General features: G+C 28.8%; 3 protein-coding genes across 9 annotated transcripts; 2 read left to right on the top strand and 1 right to left on the bottom strand.

Annotated features, from left to right (window-relative positions):
- Window positions 1–70: 70 nt before the first annotated feature.
- LOC108002258 (dnaJ homolog subfamily B member 6-like) lies at window positions 71–13,452 on the top strand. 6 transcript variants are annotated; one of them, XM_062078543.1, is made up of 9 exons: window positions 707–891; window positions 1,143–1,376; window positions 7,741–7,849; window positions 8,250–8,359; window positions 9,263–9,373; window positions 10,182–10,358; window positions 10,589–10,850; window positions 11,001–11,090; window positions 11,728–13,452. In XM_062078543.1, exons 3-9 carry the CDS (start codon window positions 7,785–7,787, stop codon window positions 11,894–11,896), a joined length of 984 nt encoding a protein of 327 aa, XP_061934527.1. In that variant the 5' UTR covers window positions 707–891; window positions 1,143–1,376; window positions 7,741–7,784; the 3' UTR covers window positions 11,897–13,452. The 6 variants fall into 6 exon arrangements, with proteins under 6 accessions (XP_061934528.1, XP_061934529.1, XP_061934527.1 ...); XM_062078544.1 differs by lacking the exon at window positions 1,143–1,376 and having other exon boundaries at window positions 71–891; XM_062078546.1 differs by lacking the exon at window positions 9,263–9,373 and having other exon boundaries at window positions 712–891.
- Window positions 10,588–15,025, bottom strand: LOC108003922 (putative acyl-CoA-binding protein). The gene is made up of 3 exons (XM_017066510.3): window positions 14,548–15,025; window positions 14,285–14,399; window positions 10,588–13,836 (listed from the first exon to the last, which is right to left on the bottom strand). Exons 1-3 carry the CDS (start codon window positions 14,560–14,562, stop codon window positions 13,697–13,699), a joined length of 270 nt encoding a protein of 89 aa, XP_016921999.1. The 5' UTR covers window positions 14,563–15,025; the 3' UTR covers window positions 10,588–13,696.
- A 997-nt stretch (window positions 15,026–16,022) lies between these two features.
- On the top strand, window positions 16,023–19,190 carry LOC108003881 (ran-binding protein 3). Of its 2 annotated transcripts, none has more exons than XM_017066426.3 (4): window positions 16,023–16,173; window positions 16,405–16,497; window positions 16,746–17,602; window positions 17,707–19,190. In XM_017066426.3, exons 1-4 carry the CDS (start codon window positions 16,158–16,160, stop codon window positions 18,016–18,018), a joined length of 1,278 nt encoding a protein of 425 aa, XP_016921915.1. In that variant the 5' UTR covers window positions 16,023–16,157; the 3' UTR covers window positions 18,019–19,190. The 2 variants fall into 2 exon arrangements, with proteins under 2 accessions (XP_016921915.1, XP_016921916.1); XM_017066427.3 differs by having other exon boundaries at window positions 16,749–17,602.
- Window positions 19,191–19,504: the final 314 nt, after the last annotated feature.

Raw genomic sequence — 19,504 nt, forward strand, 5'->3', positions numbered from 1 at the left:
AGTAGCGCCATTAGTTTTCAAATTCGCGCCATTTTTTAAATTTTATTTCATTATCGATCGAGCTTGCTCTCTCTCTCTCTCTCTCTCTCTCTCTCTCTCTCTTCTAAATAGAAATATCTATTTTTTTAAATGAATAAAATTTACCAGATAACGAATTTCTTTGAATTCATATTTAAAGAAAATTCAAATTTAATTTAAATTTTAACTTGAAGTTTTTTACATATGTTAATTTAAAAAATATTATATTAAAATGAAATATTTACAACGTCAAAATTAGTTTTATCTTCAATTTTAATTATTATGAGTCACTTCATTTAAAATTTAAGTTTGAATTGTTATTGTTAATTGCGTTTTAAGTTTTTTACAAACATATGCTATTAATTTTTTTTATAAAATGTTTTTATAATTCCTTTATAAATATATTGTATGATATATATCATATATCAAAAATTTCAATAAATTATTTCAATTTAACGTAAATATAGATACGAATTATTTCTTATAAAAATTCAAAAATCTTCGAAATATTTTATTATTGTTATTATATTTATTATAGTGTAATAATAAAACAATTTTTATTTTGAAATTAATTTTAATCATCAATAAAAAAATTTAATTATCAGATCAATAAACAAAGTACGTGAAATGTCCGCTAAAAAGCAAGCACGTAACGACTCTAGAAAAATCGAAAATTGACGGCCATATTGAATATCGACCTTTGTTTGCACCAACTTCAAGCGATAGTCGCATTTCTCTACTTTTTTGCGAGATTGTCGCTTCTCGTCCACTGTGTGTCTGATTCTCGATCTAAAAGAAAACAATAATTCGTTTTTTCGTGGAAAATTCGTTGCCGAGCGTGAACGGCGAAGAAGAAGCAGGAGCCACTTCTAGGTAAGATTATGATCATGTATTTTTTCCTAAAAATTTAACCATTACCACATCGAAACTACGTCGCCGAGAAGAATAGTTGTAACATCGTGAAACAGGTTCCATTCGAAAATTTCTAGATTAACATGTTGCATGATATTATTTTCTGTATATCATATTGTCCTTTCACTTATTTGCAATTAATATCTCTTTCATGCACCGTGACAACGCATTTCTCGATACTATCGACAACAATCGTATCGTGAATGTTATAGGCTTTTTGCAATCCTAGACGAAAGAAACTACTCGTGCCATTTACTATCGATAATGTCCATATCGTGGTCTACTGTTGTTAGTTAAAAGATAAGTACGCAACCGTCGAATCATTATCAGAAAAACATCGTCGTGTGGAAATTCGCGAAAACCAGCCTGTGTTGCGGCTAGAAACATCAAGTCGCATCCTTAGCAACCAACGTAACGAGACTTTTTCGATTTTCCATCTTACAACGGTAATTTTTTCTGGAATGATATTAGAAGTCGAAACACATATCTTTAGAGATTAATTTACATAAAGTTCTAAAATTTATTGTATTGTTTAATTTGAAACTTCCTAATCAATTTATCTTATCCCCATGTTTTTATGAATTGATATTTTATATTAATTTAATTATTATATATTTATAAAAATAATTAATATCACTTTTCCAACTTGCATAATATTGCTTAATACTAATGATTGACAATTATAAATGATTTTTCATTTGATTTTATAAATATTTTTATATATTATATAATATTAAACACAAATATGAAAAAGATAAAATTAATTTTTTTATTTAATTTTAATTATTTTAAAGTTTGTGAAATTATTTTTTAATATTATAAAGTATTCTATATTTTTGAAATATTCAAATTTTATTAAGTTCTTCAAACTAAATTCTTATATCTTATTGTTTTATTATTAAATTTGCATGCATATGTACATAACTATACTATTTATAAAGATAGGACAAACACCTTAGTTTCTATATAATGTTTATTATATATCATGCATTTGATTATATTAATATTGTATTTTAATAACGCTCTATAGGTTTTATATATTATCAGTTATATCGTTATTACATTATTTCATTATTTATATCACAGATTTTTCAGTGAATATAGCAATCGATAAAAATAGATTTATAGTATTTTTTCTCAAAATGCTAAATATTCAGTTTATAATACAATTTAATCAAGTTACAATCATTTTTCTTATCAATTCAAATTTCTCATCAAATTAAATTCTTCACAAAACATTATCGTACATAAAATAAAAATTCTATATAAAACAAATTGTAATTTCAATCAAAAAAAAAGATCGTCAAATTATTTTCATTTGAATAGTTTTGTTTGTATTCAATTTTTTCAACAATATGAAATATCACTTGGAAAGACAACTGATTTAATCATATATATATATATATCTTCATGCATCATAAATTAATAATTCAATAATAAATCAATAATTAATCAATACTATAAATGACTATTTTGCAATAACATTTTCTTATTAAAATAAGTATATTATTAATCATTATATTTTAATCATCAGTTATATAGCATAACTAGCCATTTATAAATTAAATTTGATTATATATTGAAAAAAAAACAAGAAAGAGAATAAAGACGTTTATCCTTTTTTAATTTTTACACTATTATATCATATTATTAATTATCAAGAAGTATGATATCAATTATCATTAATTAAAAATCCAATTGAAAGTTGAAGTGGTGGAAGATTTTAAAAATATCAGAGGTCTATAGAAGATATGCAACTAAAATTAAACAGTGCTGGCTAAAGCTGTCCTAGACCCTTTTATCCGACATTTTCTAGCACCGACCTAGCGCAACATGTTGCGTATGCATTGTTTTCCTAAAGACAAACGCCAAAGCTTAGAAGAGCAAGGTCCATCTAATCCTTTGGTAAGGAGAAGCAAAATGACATATTTAATGGTCCCGGTTACGCAATATCATGCAACTGTGCATCGCTATCGAAGCTGCCAGTAATGTCTCGGTATATTTATATAGTATGTGAAGATAAATCGATGGATTAGAAATAGCCAGTGTATGGTATATTCATTTGAATATAAACTATATATATAAATATATATACATATGTATATGTGTATGTATATTATATACACATATTTATAACATATCGATAAGGATTCCTACAAAATTCTTTCTTTTTAGAAGATTAGATGACTCATTTATTATTTTCACATAGTGGATAAGAAAGTAGATTGATATATATGTGATATATTAGAGAACATTTCAATCACAAAAATTGCAGATTTGTTTATATACTCGACATCTCGAGGGACAAAGGAAATATCCAGAATGGTACTTCAAACGAACAAGAATGGCCGAGATCGTTCTTCTGCCAGTGACCAATACAAAGAACAATTTCTCTCGAGATCCTTTTTTCTCGATACGTCGCTCACAGTGCCCGAATATGTAAAACTGACATCACACCTCAGAGAGTGCAAAAGAACGCCCACCGTCTTTCTCCCCCTCTCTTGAGTTTCTGTCTCATTTGCGTCTCATTATATTTTCCATAGAATCGATTATTTTTTCATGTTCCTAATCGATTTTTTTAAACATTTAATATTCGTATTCCATTCGTTCTATACATTCTAGAGATTATGATCAATGATTTCTATTCAAGAAGTTATGATCTTTTGTGACTAATCTTTCAAATAACATATTGCCACTCACGTCATGCTACATTTTTCTTGAAAGTCATCTAAAGATATAATACATTAAAATTGATATTTACAAACAATATTTTTAGATTTAAAAAAATTTTTGAATCTAACTTATTAGAATGGTGAGATATACTTTTCAATGACCTTGAAAGTTTATTTGATTATAGTTTTTGATTTCTATTGATAATAGAATAAATTATTGATCATCAAAATTACAATATTCAATTACAAAATCCACATCACGTTCTAAAATATTTAACTAATATTCGTAATAATAAATATTTTTTAATTGATGTTTAATTATTTAAGAAAAGAATTTTTTTATGTATTCTTCTCTCTCTCTCTCTCTCTCTCTCTCTCTCTCTCTCTCTCTCTCTCTCTCTCTCTCTCTCTCTCTCTCTCTCTCTCTCTCAAAAATATATCATTTGAATCGTCTCCTTACAAGATTGTAAAAACGAAGAGCAATCTGACAAACGGAAGTGTCACGCTCGTGATACGTGTGCACTCGCGCATAATTACCATACGCGTTTTTTGCGGGGGCACATTTTCAGGTAAATATTGCGCATCAATTTATATATCTCACGGTGTATATTTTTTTTTTCTTTCTAGAAAATGAAAAATATTATATCACTATGATCTTTTTTCTTTTTATCATATTTCATGTATTTTTTATATTTATCGATATACAGTAAGAAAATAAAAAGGAATTTAAAAATTTTAATTTCTTCATGAAAATTCTTTTTAAAAAAGGATAAAAAATAGTAATTGAAGAAATAATATTTTTCATATTATATTTATGGTAAAAAATGAAGAATATATTATAAGAAAAGGCAATTTACAAATTTTAAAAATCTTCGTTTATATATATATATATATATGAAAATCATGTTACATGAAAGTTTGAAGAAGGTGTGAAAATTGATATCCGAAATGGGATAGTGATTTGCGCTCAACATAAGAATAACGAGATCGCCTTGTAGGCGATCTTTCCATTCTTGGAGTAGTGCCCGAATGATTTCTCGACTTCGGCGATTATGTTTGGACGAATGTCAAGACCAAAAGTGGTACGTGGCGTTTATTAACAAGCAATGCATTATCTAGACAATTAATTTTTTTATTGCAAATCCATTCTAATTGTTCCAATCCAAGTCATTTTCAGATTATCATGAAATATATAATTATCAATTTGAAGAAAATCATCCAGATAATCAATTATCGAATTTTTCATATATCATCGAGATGTTAAAAAAGAATCAGACGTTCTTCAAATCTATTTTAATCAAGATCAAGCCTCATCTAAGGATTAATTAGGATATAATTCTTAAGGAGGACTTTTTCTTGCGTTAATTGATAAGACAGACGGACAGCCTTCCTTGGTCACGTTACGAGCACAATAGGCATCCAAAACATTCGGAATTGCATGTTACGTAAACCGTTCAAGTCCAGTTCGAGTCCACTGAGGCGCCGCTGAATTTTAAATATCGAACACTCGTTTCCAACCACGTTCCTAAATCACCTCTTGGCTGATCTACTTTTCTCACTGTATGACCACATTGAAAAATACAAAGATACGAATGTCCAATAAAACCGGAAAATTCCATTGGTATCATCAGTTTCCTTGGAAGGAATTACCGGTTTAGAATTGTTGACTCGTTTTAGAAAGTTTTTCTATACATTAAAGAAAATCTTTGAAGAAAAAGTCATTAAAGAAACCAAATTATCTTTACCGGGATTATCCGGGATCGACAAATATTTTAAAGGAAAGATGGATTGAATTAAGTTTTCAGTTTATTATATGCTTAATAAGTACGATAGAAAATGGAATTATCGTGTAAGGACAATGTATCAAGTGGAAAGGTGTTCTCTCGACGAGTTGGAATAACGCCCACGACGACCCACGTTGCGATGACTGTTCGCGTGATTTTACCTGAGACACGGGTTCTGCGTGTAGGCAGGCCAAAATCACCACCGAAACTTGGTGTGACTCATGGATTTTGCGATTCTTCCGAGCAGATTTATTATAAGCTGAAGAATGCTTTCTAATTCATGGATTGGATTTATTTCTCATCCGAATTAATTCTCATGAATTTTTATGAATATTGATAATTAAAACCACTATTTTTGCTTTATATTGATAAAAGAGATAACACTCCTGGTGATGTTGAAATATATCGAAGAAATTTGTCTAATTTTTAGATGAAACATAGAAGATTTATGTGAACGGAGGTAGGAAGCAAAAGCCTCGGACCAACGTCCTCGACCTGATCGCGGAGGTGGCTTCCACAATCGTGTATGGACATAAAACATGGTCCACCTGGCGCGCAGAAAGAATTCTTGTTCACCTACTAACACACTCCAACGATTTCACACGAGAACTTCAATTAATATCACGAGACACGACCGAGAATTGATTAAAGCCGACCATTTTAAATCATGGCACATTGATTTCAACGAATTAATTTTTTAAAGCAAAACACCTTTGACAAACAGCCTTTGTATTCCATTAAACTGATCTTTCAGCCACATAAAATGATTCAAATTTGGTTTTTTCCAAAAAAAAAAGTGAAAATTAATAAAATCAAATATCTCCATCCGAAGATACTTCATTTTGGATGTCAAGACCAATAAAGTGTTTTGGTACATATGATTCAGTACATTGAATCTATAGTTCTGTTGGCTGATCGAAGTAATGGAACGAGCAGAATGCAAGCAGGCTGGTTTTTCTTGCCCACCAGGTGGAGGGAGGGACGCGAAGAAGCCGTGAAGTGGGATATCGTAATGACCTCCACCTCCGTATTTCCAACTATTTTCGATACACGTCTCAGCTAACTTTAGCGTTTTCGTTAGTCCAGTCTTTGACTTTGAGCTCTCAGCTCTCCACTAAACATTCTCTTATACGCTCTATACTTCCTGTAAACTTCTGTGGAATCGTATAATTACTTCCGCCATTGTCACAACAATTCTACTTAAAATTCAAAATTTATTTACTACTTCGGAATAATCAATCCACGTGAAACAAGTCTCAGCGTGTTTCAATAACAGTGAAAAATGTGTAACGTAGAGAAAAAATCGTTTGTGTAAGTTTAAAATTTTAAAATTAAATTAATTTAGTTCTATACAAGATAAAATGTTATAAATATGTCTGGCCAATTTTTGTTCTTTCAAATATAATTATTTTCTTGAAGCAAACGAGATAATATAACTAAATAGATAGATGATTTTCTTTTCCACGACATAGGAGAAGCCATTTATATAATGCTTGCCGACTATTTCGAAGATGACACTTAAAATTAACTTAGTGAAATATATTTGTGCGTTCACTGGAATATATACATAATATGTGGGAACTATTTTAAAAAGTTACTATCTTTTTTCATCGGTCTTCAGTTGTCAGTCAATGAAATACATTCCAACGTGGATTCTTGGAGTCTATAATTCTATTTCGTTTCAGAATCTCATCAAATTTTCTTTTTATTCCATTTATTTTGATTCTTGGAAAATTGATGAAACAAAAAAAGTGTGAATTTCCTTAGTTTTGCAGTTTTGTTGGATGTTAATTCAAGTGTGAATTAATTCAAATATTCTTTTTATTATATAAAGGATGATTGAACGTTTTTCAGGTGCCTTAATAAGCAACAGGTGGTTGGAAGTTTCTTTGAAGAGAGAATTTCACTGAAAATCACTTTTAATATTTAACTTTTTTGATCATTTTTGCTTTTAAATTACCAATTATAATTCAATTATCTTGTAACAGCTAATTATACTTGAAATCATTTTTCTATTAATTGCTTTTCATATGTTCTTATCAAATTTATATTTAATATTGTTAATATTGTAAAATGATTCTGAAAGGAAAATAGATCTTTGTTTAAGAAAACAAAGGAAGTTGAAAAGCAACATAATCAGATCTATCATTCATCAGAAAAATCGTTGACACATATTCATTTATCTTTCATTTGATTGTAATATCAAATGTTCATGCCATGTTCAAAGAAATTAAACTTATCAAAACAAAACGACAAATGGCTGTATTTTTCCTTGATGATTCGTTCATATTTCATTGCGTGCTTGCCAATTGATTTGTTAATTACTATAACCATTTCTTTGCTTTGTTTCACAGGTGGTTACCTAAGCCCTAACATCCGAGCGTGAATATTGTGAACGATGGTTGACTATTACAAAGTACTAGAAGTGCAGCGAACCGCCACGAGCGGAGATATCAAAAAAGCGTAAGTAATAACATAGTGAAAATGATGTTAAAAAAGTGCAGCTCCTTCAACAGAGAAAGTTGTAGTAAAGTTTTTAAATTTAAGTATTTACTTGAAATTTATTTTCGTTAATCTAATTTTCTTATAATTAGCTAAACAATTTTGTGTAAAATTCGTCATTGCAAACTATGATTGATGTTTGCTTTTTAAGAAAATTTTATATTGAAAATAAATTAGATGCTATTTTATTTTGCGTGGAGAAAGATTGAATGAATATCTTTTTACTTCTGTTGAAACAACTGGCATTGATCCAAGAACTCTGTTCTTAGTTTTTCTTAGTTCAAAAAGTCAAGAAACTTTTCAAGATTTTTTTGTAATAGAAGCATCTCTGAAACATTAATTAATACACATTAATTTGCAGATATAGAAAATTGGCGTTGAGATGGCATCCGGATAAAAATCCTGAAAATTTGGAGGAAGCAAACAAGAGATTTAAAGAAATATCTGAGGCATATGAAGTGCTAAGCGATGGTAAGCTTCAGTTCTTCCTCGATCACTTACTTTCAACTCTGAAGCTTATATTACAAAATTATTATATTAATATATATATATAAGCTTATATTACAAAATTATTATATTAATATATATATAAGCTTATATTACAATATCAATTTAATCGTTAAAAATTTCAATCCGAAGAATTTTCTAAATGATAATAATTCTAATTACACTTTTGTCTCTCTGCGGCTTCGATTAATTGACGCTAGCTAGCTTTAGTAATGAAAACAGCGTCGCGATGCCAACGGGAGACGAATGATAGTAACCATTGCTTGTCAGCAAAGCCAAATTTCGCATGAGCCTTCTCTTTCGAACAGTTTCCAAGTAGTACAACTTATTCTGGGAGTCAACAGTTCAATCTAGAACGTATCGATTCTCCTTTATGAATAGTTGTTTCATAACCACTATCTGATAGCAAATAAACGGAATTGATTAATGAGAATTAATCATTGTCTAATAATAATTGAAATTTGACAGTTTACGGAAGGAAATTTTGACAATTATATACTTATATAATAATATTTTTATACACAATACAATTTTTTAGAAAAAAATAGGGCTGCGAATAAGCACTCACAGCTCCAAAATTCTGATTCTTGAGTTTCTAGAAGTTCTATTTTGTCTTTATGTTTTTATATTTATTATGTTGTATTTTTTTATTACATTTAAAATATGAAAAATGGTAAAAAGATTGATGGAAGTATTATTGAAACTCGAGAATTGAGCCAGGCTTAAACAGAGAGCAACTCTTTAGCCGAAGCATCGCTGCAATCGATGAACCGTGTCGTGTCAACAAATATGGAAGGAAATAAAAAAAAAATTCAATTAGAAATGTTTGTTTCCGGATGATCTCTCGTGACCGTGCTCGATGTCCAGATGCGAAGAGACGAACCTACGACCAACGATTGTATCAGAAGGCATCTTCAAGGCCCGGCCGTGGATTCACCTACCGGAGTTTCTTTGACTCTCCTTTCCAGCGATATTTCGGTACCACTTAAGAGAAAAAAGACTTTGAGAGTGACAAACATTTGCCTTCGTTTTCTTTTATTTACTGTTTTTCTTTTTTTTTTTTTTCTTAATAATTTATTTCGAATTTGGTTTTGATTTTTTTTCTTTTTTAATCTAAAAAAAATATACACATAGAAACATTACTATTTTGAAATGTAGATGCAAAGATTTTATCGATGAAGAATTTATCAAATCTCAAATACCTTTAATCCTTTATTTGCCTTAAAAAAGTAATTCCTTGCTCGAATTCATAGAATTCATTTTTCTGATGAAGTTTTCTGATCAGTTTCTTTACGAATCCTTGTGGAAAACTCAAAAGATACTTTTTTCTCTTTGTATGAGTCGCCGTAAACGCAGATAATATTGCCTGCATTTCTAACCATTTTGCCATTGCTCGACTGATTGAAAACACGAAAAAACCAATTTGCAATCAATAATTTTCCCTTATAAAGGCAGATCTTCGAAGAATCATACTATTCCATTTCATTCAAATTAATTAGAAATAAATTTTCATATGAAAATTGAAAACTTTTTTAAAATTATTTCAAATTCTTCGAAGATTATCTATATTCCTTTCATTTATCACGATCATTCTCTTCCATTGATTTTGCTCTTTTGGTGGACGACCTCAAATTGATGTTAGACATCATTCAACGTACTCTACTAACCTGGCAAGCCTTTGCAGTACTTGCTTCTTGGAATTTGGAGCAAATAAAACCAAGCGATCTGCATTCATATGTTATTTCATGATTAGTAATAACAACTTTTTATCTTATTTGCTTTTCAGAAAAGAAAAGAAGGGTTTATGATCAATATGGAAAGGAAGGACTTCAAATGCCTGGTGGAAAGAGGCGACATAAGGAAGACTTCGATCCACACTTTGCTGGTACTTTCATGTTCAGGGATCCTGAAGAAGTATTTAGAGAATTCTTTGGCGGTTCATCTTTTGAAGATTTATTTTCTGGTAAGTTATTTATGTTGCTAGTTAGTTTATGTTATACCAATCAGTTTATATCCTAAGATGTGTGAAATGTAATCTGAACACATAAATGAATTTCCATATTAAGAAATTTACCTTCTCCATTGAATGGTAAACATATATTTAAGTAATTAACCGAGTAATTAAAAAAAAGTTATTGAAAAAAGTTCCTATGGTAAAATCACGTGATTAACGATATCCTAATTTTCCTAAAGACCTTGCTGGAGTTGGTGTGCGTCTTGGATCACAAAGGCATAGTCATCCTAGCAGTAACAGCATAAGCACATCCTTCTTTGGTCCATTAGGAGTTTCTCATTTCGGTTTTTCACCGCTCAACGAATTTTTTGAAGGTACATCAGGAAACTTTACTTCGTTCAATGCATTCACAAGTTTCGGTGGAACCAGTGGTGGTGGTGCTGTAAAACGAACAAGTACTTCAACTCGTTTCATCAATGGCAAAAAGATCACTACCAAAAAGTAAGATTGATCGTTAAGAACTTAAAAAATATTATTATAAAAATTAAATATATTATATGATTTTATAAAATATTACAAAAAATTGTAATAGAGTGTAATTATATCATTTGAAATAGAAATAATAATGTTTTGTATGTACAATTGTTACAGAGTTTATGAAAATGGAAAGGAAACAATAATGTCATACGAAAATGATGTGCTGAAATCAAAGACGGTGAACGGCGTGCCACAATCAATAACGTACAGTTAAATCAGTTCTCTTCTCAAGAACGCTCGCTCGATCTCCGCTCGGCAATTGAGAAATTCCTGTCGTCGCGTCACGTTTGCGAGTAATATTTCTGCGCTCTACTAAGATGTTGTGTTCCTGCTACCTAACTACCTGAACGATAATGAACATAAAAATAGAAAGAAAAAAGAGCATAATTGATTTTTTCGACAAGTCACCGCGGCTATTTAATAACAACATAAAATGTTCTTCTATCTTATTTAGATCATCTCTTCATCAACTGACTTCTTCATTTTTCGTTAAAATATTTTGTTAAAGTGCTGTTTAAATGATGTAGTAGTGCCGCTGGTCGACGCACTTTTCCGCATATTGTATAACAAGAGAACAACAAAATATATGTACAAGTATATGTACAAATATTTATCATTTAAAAAAAAAAACAGAGCAACGAGATTTTCAGAAACAACGATTACTCGACGGAATTCGATGACAGTGATTGGATCTCTAAGCTCGAGCGATCGAGCCCGTTTAAAACATAATGAAAGCAGAAAAATTGCTTAATTTGGATAAACATAATAACATTTTAAGCAAAACAGCCGCAACGAAATGCTACTTGAGCTTTTGTTCCCGTCACCTTCTCTGTTTTACCAGGTTTGACGAGTCATCGACAAGTCGCCAGCTGACCGACAGTGCCAGCGATATCTCGATGGCTGGCCAGAACTCGAGAACAGTCCATGGTGACCATCAGAAGGCTAGCAGAATAAAGACGCACCATCATCCAGTTCTCACTAAGAAGCACGATAAGAGTAAGAGAAAATAGAGGCAACACTCTTACAACCTTCTCTCATTCGTTTCCTTATTTTTTTAATTTTTTGGTCTCTTTGTTTTTTTTTTTCGAATCAAACGTAAACACATATACATATATTACATACGTACGTGTATCATTTACGAAACTGATGTTGTAAATTATGTCTTTTTCCGCAACATCGTTTTTGCTATTGTTTCAATAATCGGAATTAAAAAAAAAAAAAAAAAAAAAAAAAGAAAAACTTTTAGTGGCTTAGCTTCGACTAGCTACACATGTTCGATTTGATCAATAAAAAATTCGCTGCAAAATTCATTGTAAGATTTTGCATCGAAAGTGGTGTGTTTAATTAATTCTTGTTTGCTATTGAGAGAAAAAGAGAGAGAAAGAGAGAGAAAGAGAGGGAGAGTGTGTGTGTGTGTATGTGTGTGTGAGTGTGAGTGAGTGAAAGAAAGAGAAGAGGCCCTGCTTTCTGTGAAAAAAAAAACAGATAAAAGTTGTTACTACAGAACATTCTGTTGCGTTTTATAGATAGCGCGTCGTTTCCGTTCAAAATCTGGCGTTTTACTTTTAATACGGTAAGTTTCGCTTATTCTAGATTTCTTAGAGGATTAATTCATTATATCGTAAGTTATAATTGCTAGATTTTTATTTGTAAGTAAGTCGCGTCGTAATTTCGAACACATATATACACATCGACTGAGTTTGAACGAATTTAACATATTATACATACACATATTTCATTTTTATGCGAATAGGACACACACATACACATATGAATGAATTCCATCATGCGTATTCGTTTTAAATATCAAGATCGATTTGCTAACAAGTGCTCTTAAAAGATAAAATTGTATTACGACAGTTTTTGCTATATTAGATTTTTTCCTTTTTTTATTTTTGAAATGCAGTAAAGCATTCACTATGGAAGAAATGTGCTCCATTTTCTTTATAATTGGATCTGTAAACAAAATTGACGCATAAACAGGGCTAAGTTTTTGTGTTGCGGAAATGTTCCTTCGTAAGCAATTTAAATGTCGTAATCCTATTTGCTTTTCTTAGTTAGTTTCTTGTGTATGTGTATATAATAATAAGCAAAAAAATGTTAAACGTGGAGAAAAAAAAACATCATTAATGTATGTTAATATATTTCATTACACTTTATCGATATTCAACATTATATTTTGTCTGATTTTTTTATGTTTAGAATAACAATTATATGGAAGTTCAACGTTAATTTAAAATGTCATATTGTATCAAAATAATTGTTACTTTATTTCTTCTTCTTTCCTCAACTTTTAAATTTACAATATTCGTATAACAAAATTTAGAATATAATTTATATAAAAACAGTAGGTGAACAATGTAAAAGTTTAAATGAAGAGAAAATTACATTTCTTTTTTAATATTTTCATCATTATACGCTTCGATGTGGTATTAAAAATCGTGTATATGTATTAAGTACATTATAATGCATATACTGTATATGTTAACTTGTTCCAAGTTAACAACATCGACGTTGTATATAGTTAATCAGTGATAGCAAAATAAATTCAGCTACCACGAGAAAATTAATTCGTCAATTCGATATATCAATTCCTTTTTAATATTATTGTATTTATAATAATTCTTGTCTATACAATATATAGATCTTTAAATTATTTATATAATATCAAAACAATTATTTCAAAAAGTATTTAAACATTTTTGCAACTATTATACCCTGATATAAAATATAATAAATTGCACATTTATAAGAATATAAAAAAGATAAAATTAGATAAAAATTTCTATATAAATTTTCAACATTGCAAATTACTTCTTTCCAATGATGGATATCAGTTCTTCCACCTTATGAATGTACTGCTCTTTAGCAGCATCTTGACTCATACCCTTCCTCTTATCCCAAGCATCCCATTTTGCTTTGCCTTTGAAATCCAGCATGCCTGGTTTAGCTATAAAATTACAATATTCTTTTTAAAAAAAATAATATTATATAATTACAGAATTCTGAAAATTTTGAAATCATAAAAATAACTCATTCAAATTTTAATTCAGTTTTTGCATATAACTATTACTAGAAATGGATAATTAGCATTGCAAATTAAGAAAGACCAAAGTAAAAATTAAATTTAAAATAAACTTGAATATTATAATGAATGTAAATTGAATTCTTTAGTATTAAAAAAGTCCAAAGTCCAGTCTACCTTCCTTTAGGATTTTTTACAATACTTTAGATATTTCCAGATATAATATTTTCTGTAGCATAATATATCTTCCAGATATAATATAATATAATAAATATAATATAATATATAATATAGTAAATAACAAAATAAAATAGAATATCATTTTTTTAAATAGATTATTATATTGTTTTACATACTCTCATGTAATACTTACATGTATTACAATCTCCAATAGTAGCTTGCTTGTACAATGAATATAGTTCAAGCAAATCAGCATCTGACGCTGGAGCACTTAATTCCTTCACCTCCTCTGCAGCTTTCTTAAATTTCTGATAAAAAAACATAAACAAAAAAATAATTTTCATTAAAAATATGCAATAATATATACAATACAAGAAATATTATACAATATATAACTCAAGAAACATTAAAATAAAATTAACTAATTAGAAATATAATAAAAATAAAAATAATTACTTCGTCTAGAGTCATTGTTTTAATAACAAAAAATATTGAAACTTTGATACTCTAAGTTAAGTAACCTCTATGTAAGTACTGTGAAGCACTGGTTCAGAACTGCAGAACATTGGCTGGGAAGATTCGTTTAAGTTTCCCCCACTTCAATATTCCATTTGGTATAATCATAGTCATAACTTATGATTATCGATAATGTTCGAGAAATCTTGATTAATAAAAAATATATATACACAATATATACACATATATATTATGTATACGTGTAGATTATATATATATATATATATATAACAAATTATTATAGTAAAATAATATTGATAATATTATTATTAAAATTATTGATATTATTAATATTAAAATTATGAAAATCTGATTTTCGATAAATTGTTATTGCGCAATTTGTCTTTGTAAAAGAAAATCGAAAAATCCATTTTTAATTTTAATGTCATTCTACTTGAATTAAAAATTGTAATTTAAATATAATTGGTAAATTTTTATTTATTTTACCTACTATTAAACTTATATATGAAATATTTTTTCTATTTTATATTAACTTTAAAAATACATACATATAGTTCTAAAAATTAAAAATGGCATTGAAAATAATATTAGAAATATTACAAATATTACTAGATAATACTTTTTTATAAAAGTAAACTAATTTAAATTTTTATAAATAATTTTGGAAAAAAAAACGTAAATTGAATTAAATTGTTAATAATATGTTTTTAACGTTTCATATTTTCGATAATGGTTAAAAAAAATGCTTATAAATCATTATAAATATTTTACAAGTACACCAGTATAAATGAATAAATATATAATGAATTAGAATCAATGAGATTAATAAATTAATGCATATTTTCTGTTAATATCAGTATTAATATTTCAAATTATATACATGTATAATATTCAATGAATCATTATTGGATATAAAAAAAAAGATATCATTTATTAATATTATTGATATCAGTTATGATAAATTTGATAATATTAATTATTAATTAGTATAATATTAATTTCAAAATCAAATATTGTTACGTAAAACATCATGCTTATATATCGGTGTTTACCATGTGATTTTATACTGATTAATTATTACCATAAAAATGTGCTATATTGTTGCATAAAATGTATCAATGCTTATCATGCAATTTTATATTATTGATTATTGCCATGAAAATGTATTATATTTATGATTTTTTGCTATTTATTTGACGAAATTCATCTTCTTTTTTTTTTCTAATTAATTTAGAAAATTTGAAATCTAAGTAAAAATAATTTTTTTTTTATATATAAATTTTAAGATTGTAAATCGACTCTGATTCCCCTAGATAACGATCACGTGGTTTTGTGTACATCCGGTGATACAACTAATTGAATAAATTATAGTTATTTATATTTTTTAACAATTTTATTTAGATATTATTAAATTAAATAAAACAAAATTTTATAATAATTAAACATTATTAATTCTCATATCTGAAAAAAAATGTGTTAAATATCTATATAAAATATTATGTGGATTACATGTAACAGTATTTAGAAAGATTTTTTTATTTTCTAATAATATGACTAGATGGCGACACTTGATCACTTCCACGTAAAAAATGGCGGACTGCAAGGGTGCGTTTTGTGATTCTCTTGTACAGTAAACTATTCATAAATTCTATGTATTTATGTAAATTGTAATAACTGAAAATTTATACAAATTATTCTTCTATTATAATCGTATTTTTCTTTAAATTCCATATTTTTTCAATTTCAACAATATTTATTCGTGTAATCATTTCAACAGATTGACGACATAATTTTGTTTGACAATCATTTTAACTGTTTGTTTTGTATTTTATCCAGAGAACAAAGAAGAGACAAGTAGACCGTCGTACGTTTTAAAAGTAGATCCACCGCAAGAATCACCAGGGGATTCACCTGAAAATTCCACCAGTGGTAAATAGTACTATTTTTTGTTTCGAATGTATAATTTTTCTATCATTTTTTCTTCTATGATATTTATTATTTCCAATATATATATATTCTATATATTTTCTTCGTTTTTCAAAAATGCGATTAAAATTATTTTATTTCATTCCAATAATCTGTATTGTAGAAGACATAGGTTATGATGTAAAAACATTAAACGCTATTCACATATAATAGTTTATAGATGGCAATTTAGAAAATTTAAATTGTTTCAGAAGAAATGGAAAGTCCATCAACAGAAAATAATACTCAGGAATCACCATCTAGTTCTAATAAACCTGTGTTAGCTGCCTCAAAATTTGGAACATCATTTGGAAGTAGTGATTCCTATAAATCCTTAGTTAAAAAAAAAAGATCTTTCACATTGTGGCCTTCTCAATTGAGCACAGTGACAAACAATCAACCTACTACTAAAGTATATCTACAACCAGCTAAATTTCAGAATCCATTTGCAAAAATTACAGATAATTTTTTAGATGAAAAGAATAATACAGCAAAAGAAAATAATAAAACAGAAACAAAGGAAGAAAAAAATGAAGAAAAAGAAGACACAGACGAAAAAGGAAATGATAAAAATGAAGCAGAAGAAAAAATTAAGAGTGAATTAAAAGAAACCCAAAATGAAGTAAAAGAAATAAGTGAAAAAAAGCTAGTTGAGGAAACAAAACCTACTTTTTTGATGTTAGGAACAAGCACAAAGGATAGTGTAAATACTACAGTAACGCCTTGTGCTTCAGAACCAAACTTTGTGTTTGGTCAGAATCTTCAAGAACGTGTCATGATTGCGAATGATGCAGAAAATTCTGAAAAAACAGAAAATGAAGAAAAAAAAGAAGAGAAAAAAGAAGAAAGTACAAATGAAAATGGTTCTACAGAGCTTCTTTTTTCAAACGCATCCGCAGCGTGTCGTACTACCTCCAAACCAGGTTTAACATTAACAGAAGCAGCTCAGGAATTAGAAGAAGCAAATCGTGCTAACAAAAGAAAGTATAGCCAAATAACACCACTAACTGGTGAAGAAGGAGAAACAAATATTCTACAAATTAATTGTAAATTTTTTGCATTTGACAAGGTATGTACAACAAATATTTATATTTAATTTAAGTTTTTTAATTATTGAAAGCTTTTTAATTATTAAGCTTTTTTACTTAATATTAAGTATTCGATTCTATTTAGGCAAGTGGTGGTTGGCAAGAAAGGGGTAGAGGTACTTTGCGATTAAATGATCGTGATGAAGAATCTCGTTTAGTAGGACGTACTGCAGGAACACAGAGATTAATTATGAACACAAAAATATGGCCAGGAATGACCGCAGAACGTGCAGCACCTAAATCATTAAGATTAACAGCAATGGATGTTCAAGGCAGTATCAGGATTTTTATTGTACAGGCTGCGCCTAAGGAAGTAGAACAACTTCATAATTTGTTACAACAGCGGTTAAAACGCGCACAGGAACGACAGCCTAAGAAACTAGCAACAGAGCACTGACAACTGATTAGTCGTCCCTGCGTACTGTTCGCTAATTATCATCTAAATTTATGCAACATGGAGATTGCTAACATGTGAAAAAATCCGGGAATCTATATCGGAGCTTATCCGAGAATCTATATCAGGTCCTATTTGTTTCTAGAATAACTCGTATAAAATAGAACTATGGCTATGATTCGCTTCTTTGCCTGTGAAAGTTCTTAGAATTTAATGATATATCCCATCCCGTATTGAAATCTACAGGCAGACGAAACAAAGAAGACGAAAAAAATGAAATCGAATTCTTTCCGGTATATATATTTTCTAATCATTCCCAATTCATAATTCTTCTTTTACACGGATTTCAAACAGCGTTTTTTTATTTTTTTTTTTTTTTTTTTTATAATCAAAGAAAACTATTAGTTAGGGATTTTTAATAAAGCATAATATAAACACGCAAACAGATCAGTCATAAAACCGTTGTTATCTTGGAAGATATACGGTTGTTTTCAGTTTTCAGTGATAATCTCTTTATAAGAATCACTTCGATTTTTATCGTAGCGATATTCTTATCAATTTAGAATTCTATTCCTTGTCCGCTATATATAAATATATACATAAATATAAATATATAAATATTGTAAGAATGTTACTGTTAATTTCGTTATTTATACGTAATTCCGCCGCGAGCGAAAGTAACAGCTACATACATATTAATCGACGAGGAGATATTGTGAATTTGATTGGAACAACAAAAGACTTTGTCGAGAGCACAAAATGTAAAACGTTGTTCCATGATCAAATCTATAGCTATTTGTACTTTATTTTAGTTGTATATAGCATCAAGATGAATTGGATGATTTCCTCGTCGTGTCTGTGTGTCTATCATGTGAAAAGGCTGTGTTTGAAGCGGTTTCTCTTTCTAATTTTCTGCTTAATAACATATTTACCGACATCTCTCATTCGTTTCACAAAAAAGAATGAGAAAGATCAGTCGTGAAATTTCGTTTTGATGTAATGCACAGTAAAGAGAAAGAGAAAAGATATTACTTAAAGCAGAAAAAGTGCTATCCACGCGATAAAAATCACGAAGAACTATTGTTTCTCTGTATTTGATATATAAAGAAATGAACTCACTGTACACATCGTTAATTACATGAAAAGAAATACAGACATTTGTATAAAAAGCCTTACTCGGTGATGTTTTTCTTATTATCTGTTTTTAATTTAATCCAGACATATAACTTTTCTGAAGTGGAACTCATTTGAGGTATACATTGTTTTCAACTTTGTTTCTAATTTATTGGGGATTGGTTATATGATACACAATACACTTTTAACAGTATAATAAGATCGCTTTTCCAGGCTGGAAAACACCTGATCACGCGTTCTAATATTTTCCGCGTGCGGCGCTATGCAATCCGAGCGGGCGGCATTCAACAGGCTGATATTTATAGATTCGAGAGTTTCGTGCAAAGCTACACAACGTTTTAGGCGTCAAAAATCC

Source organism: Apis cerana, linkage group LG8 (assembly GCF_029169275.1).
Source record: "Apis cerana isolate GH-2021 linkage group LG8, AcerK_1.0, whole genome shotgun sequence".
Taxonomy (NCBI): domain Eukaryota; kingdom Metazoa; phylum Arthropoda; class Insecta; order Hymenoptera; family Apidae; genus Apis; species Apis cerana.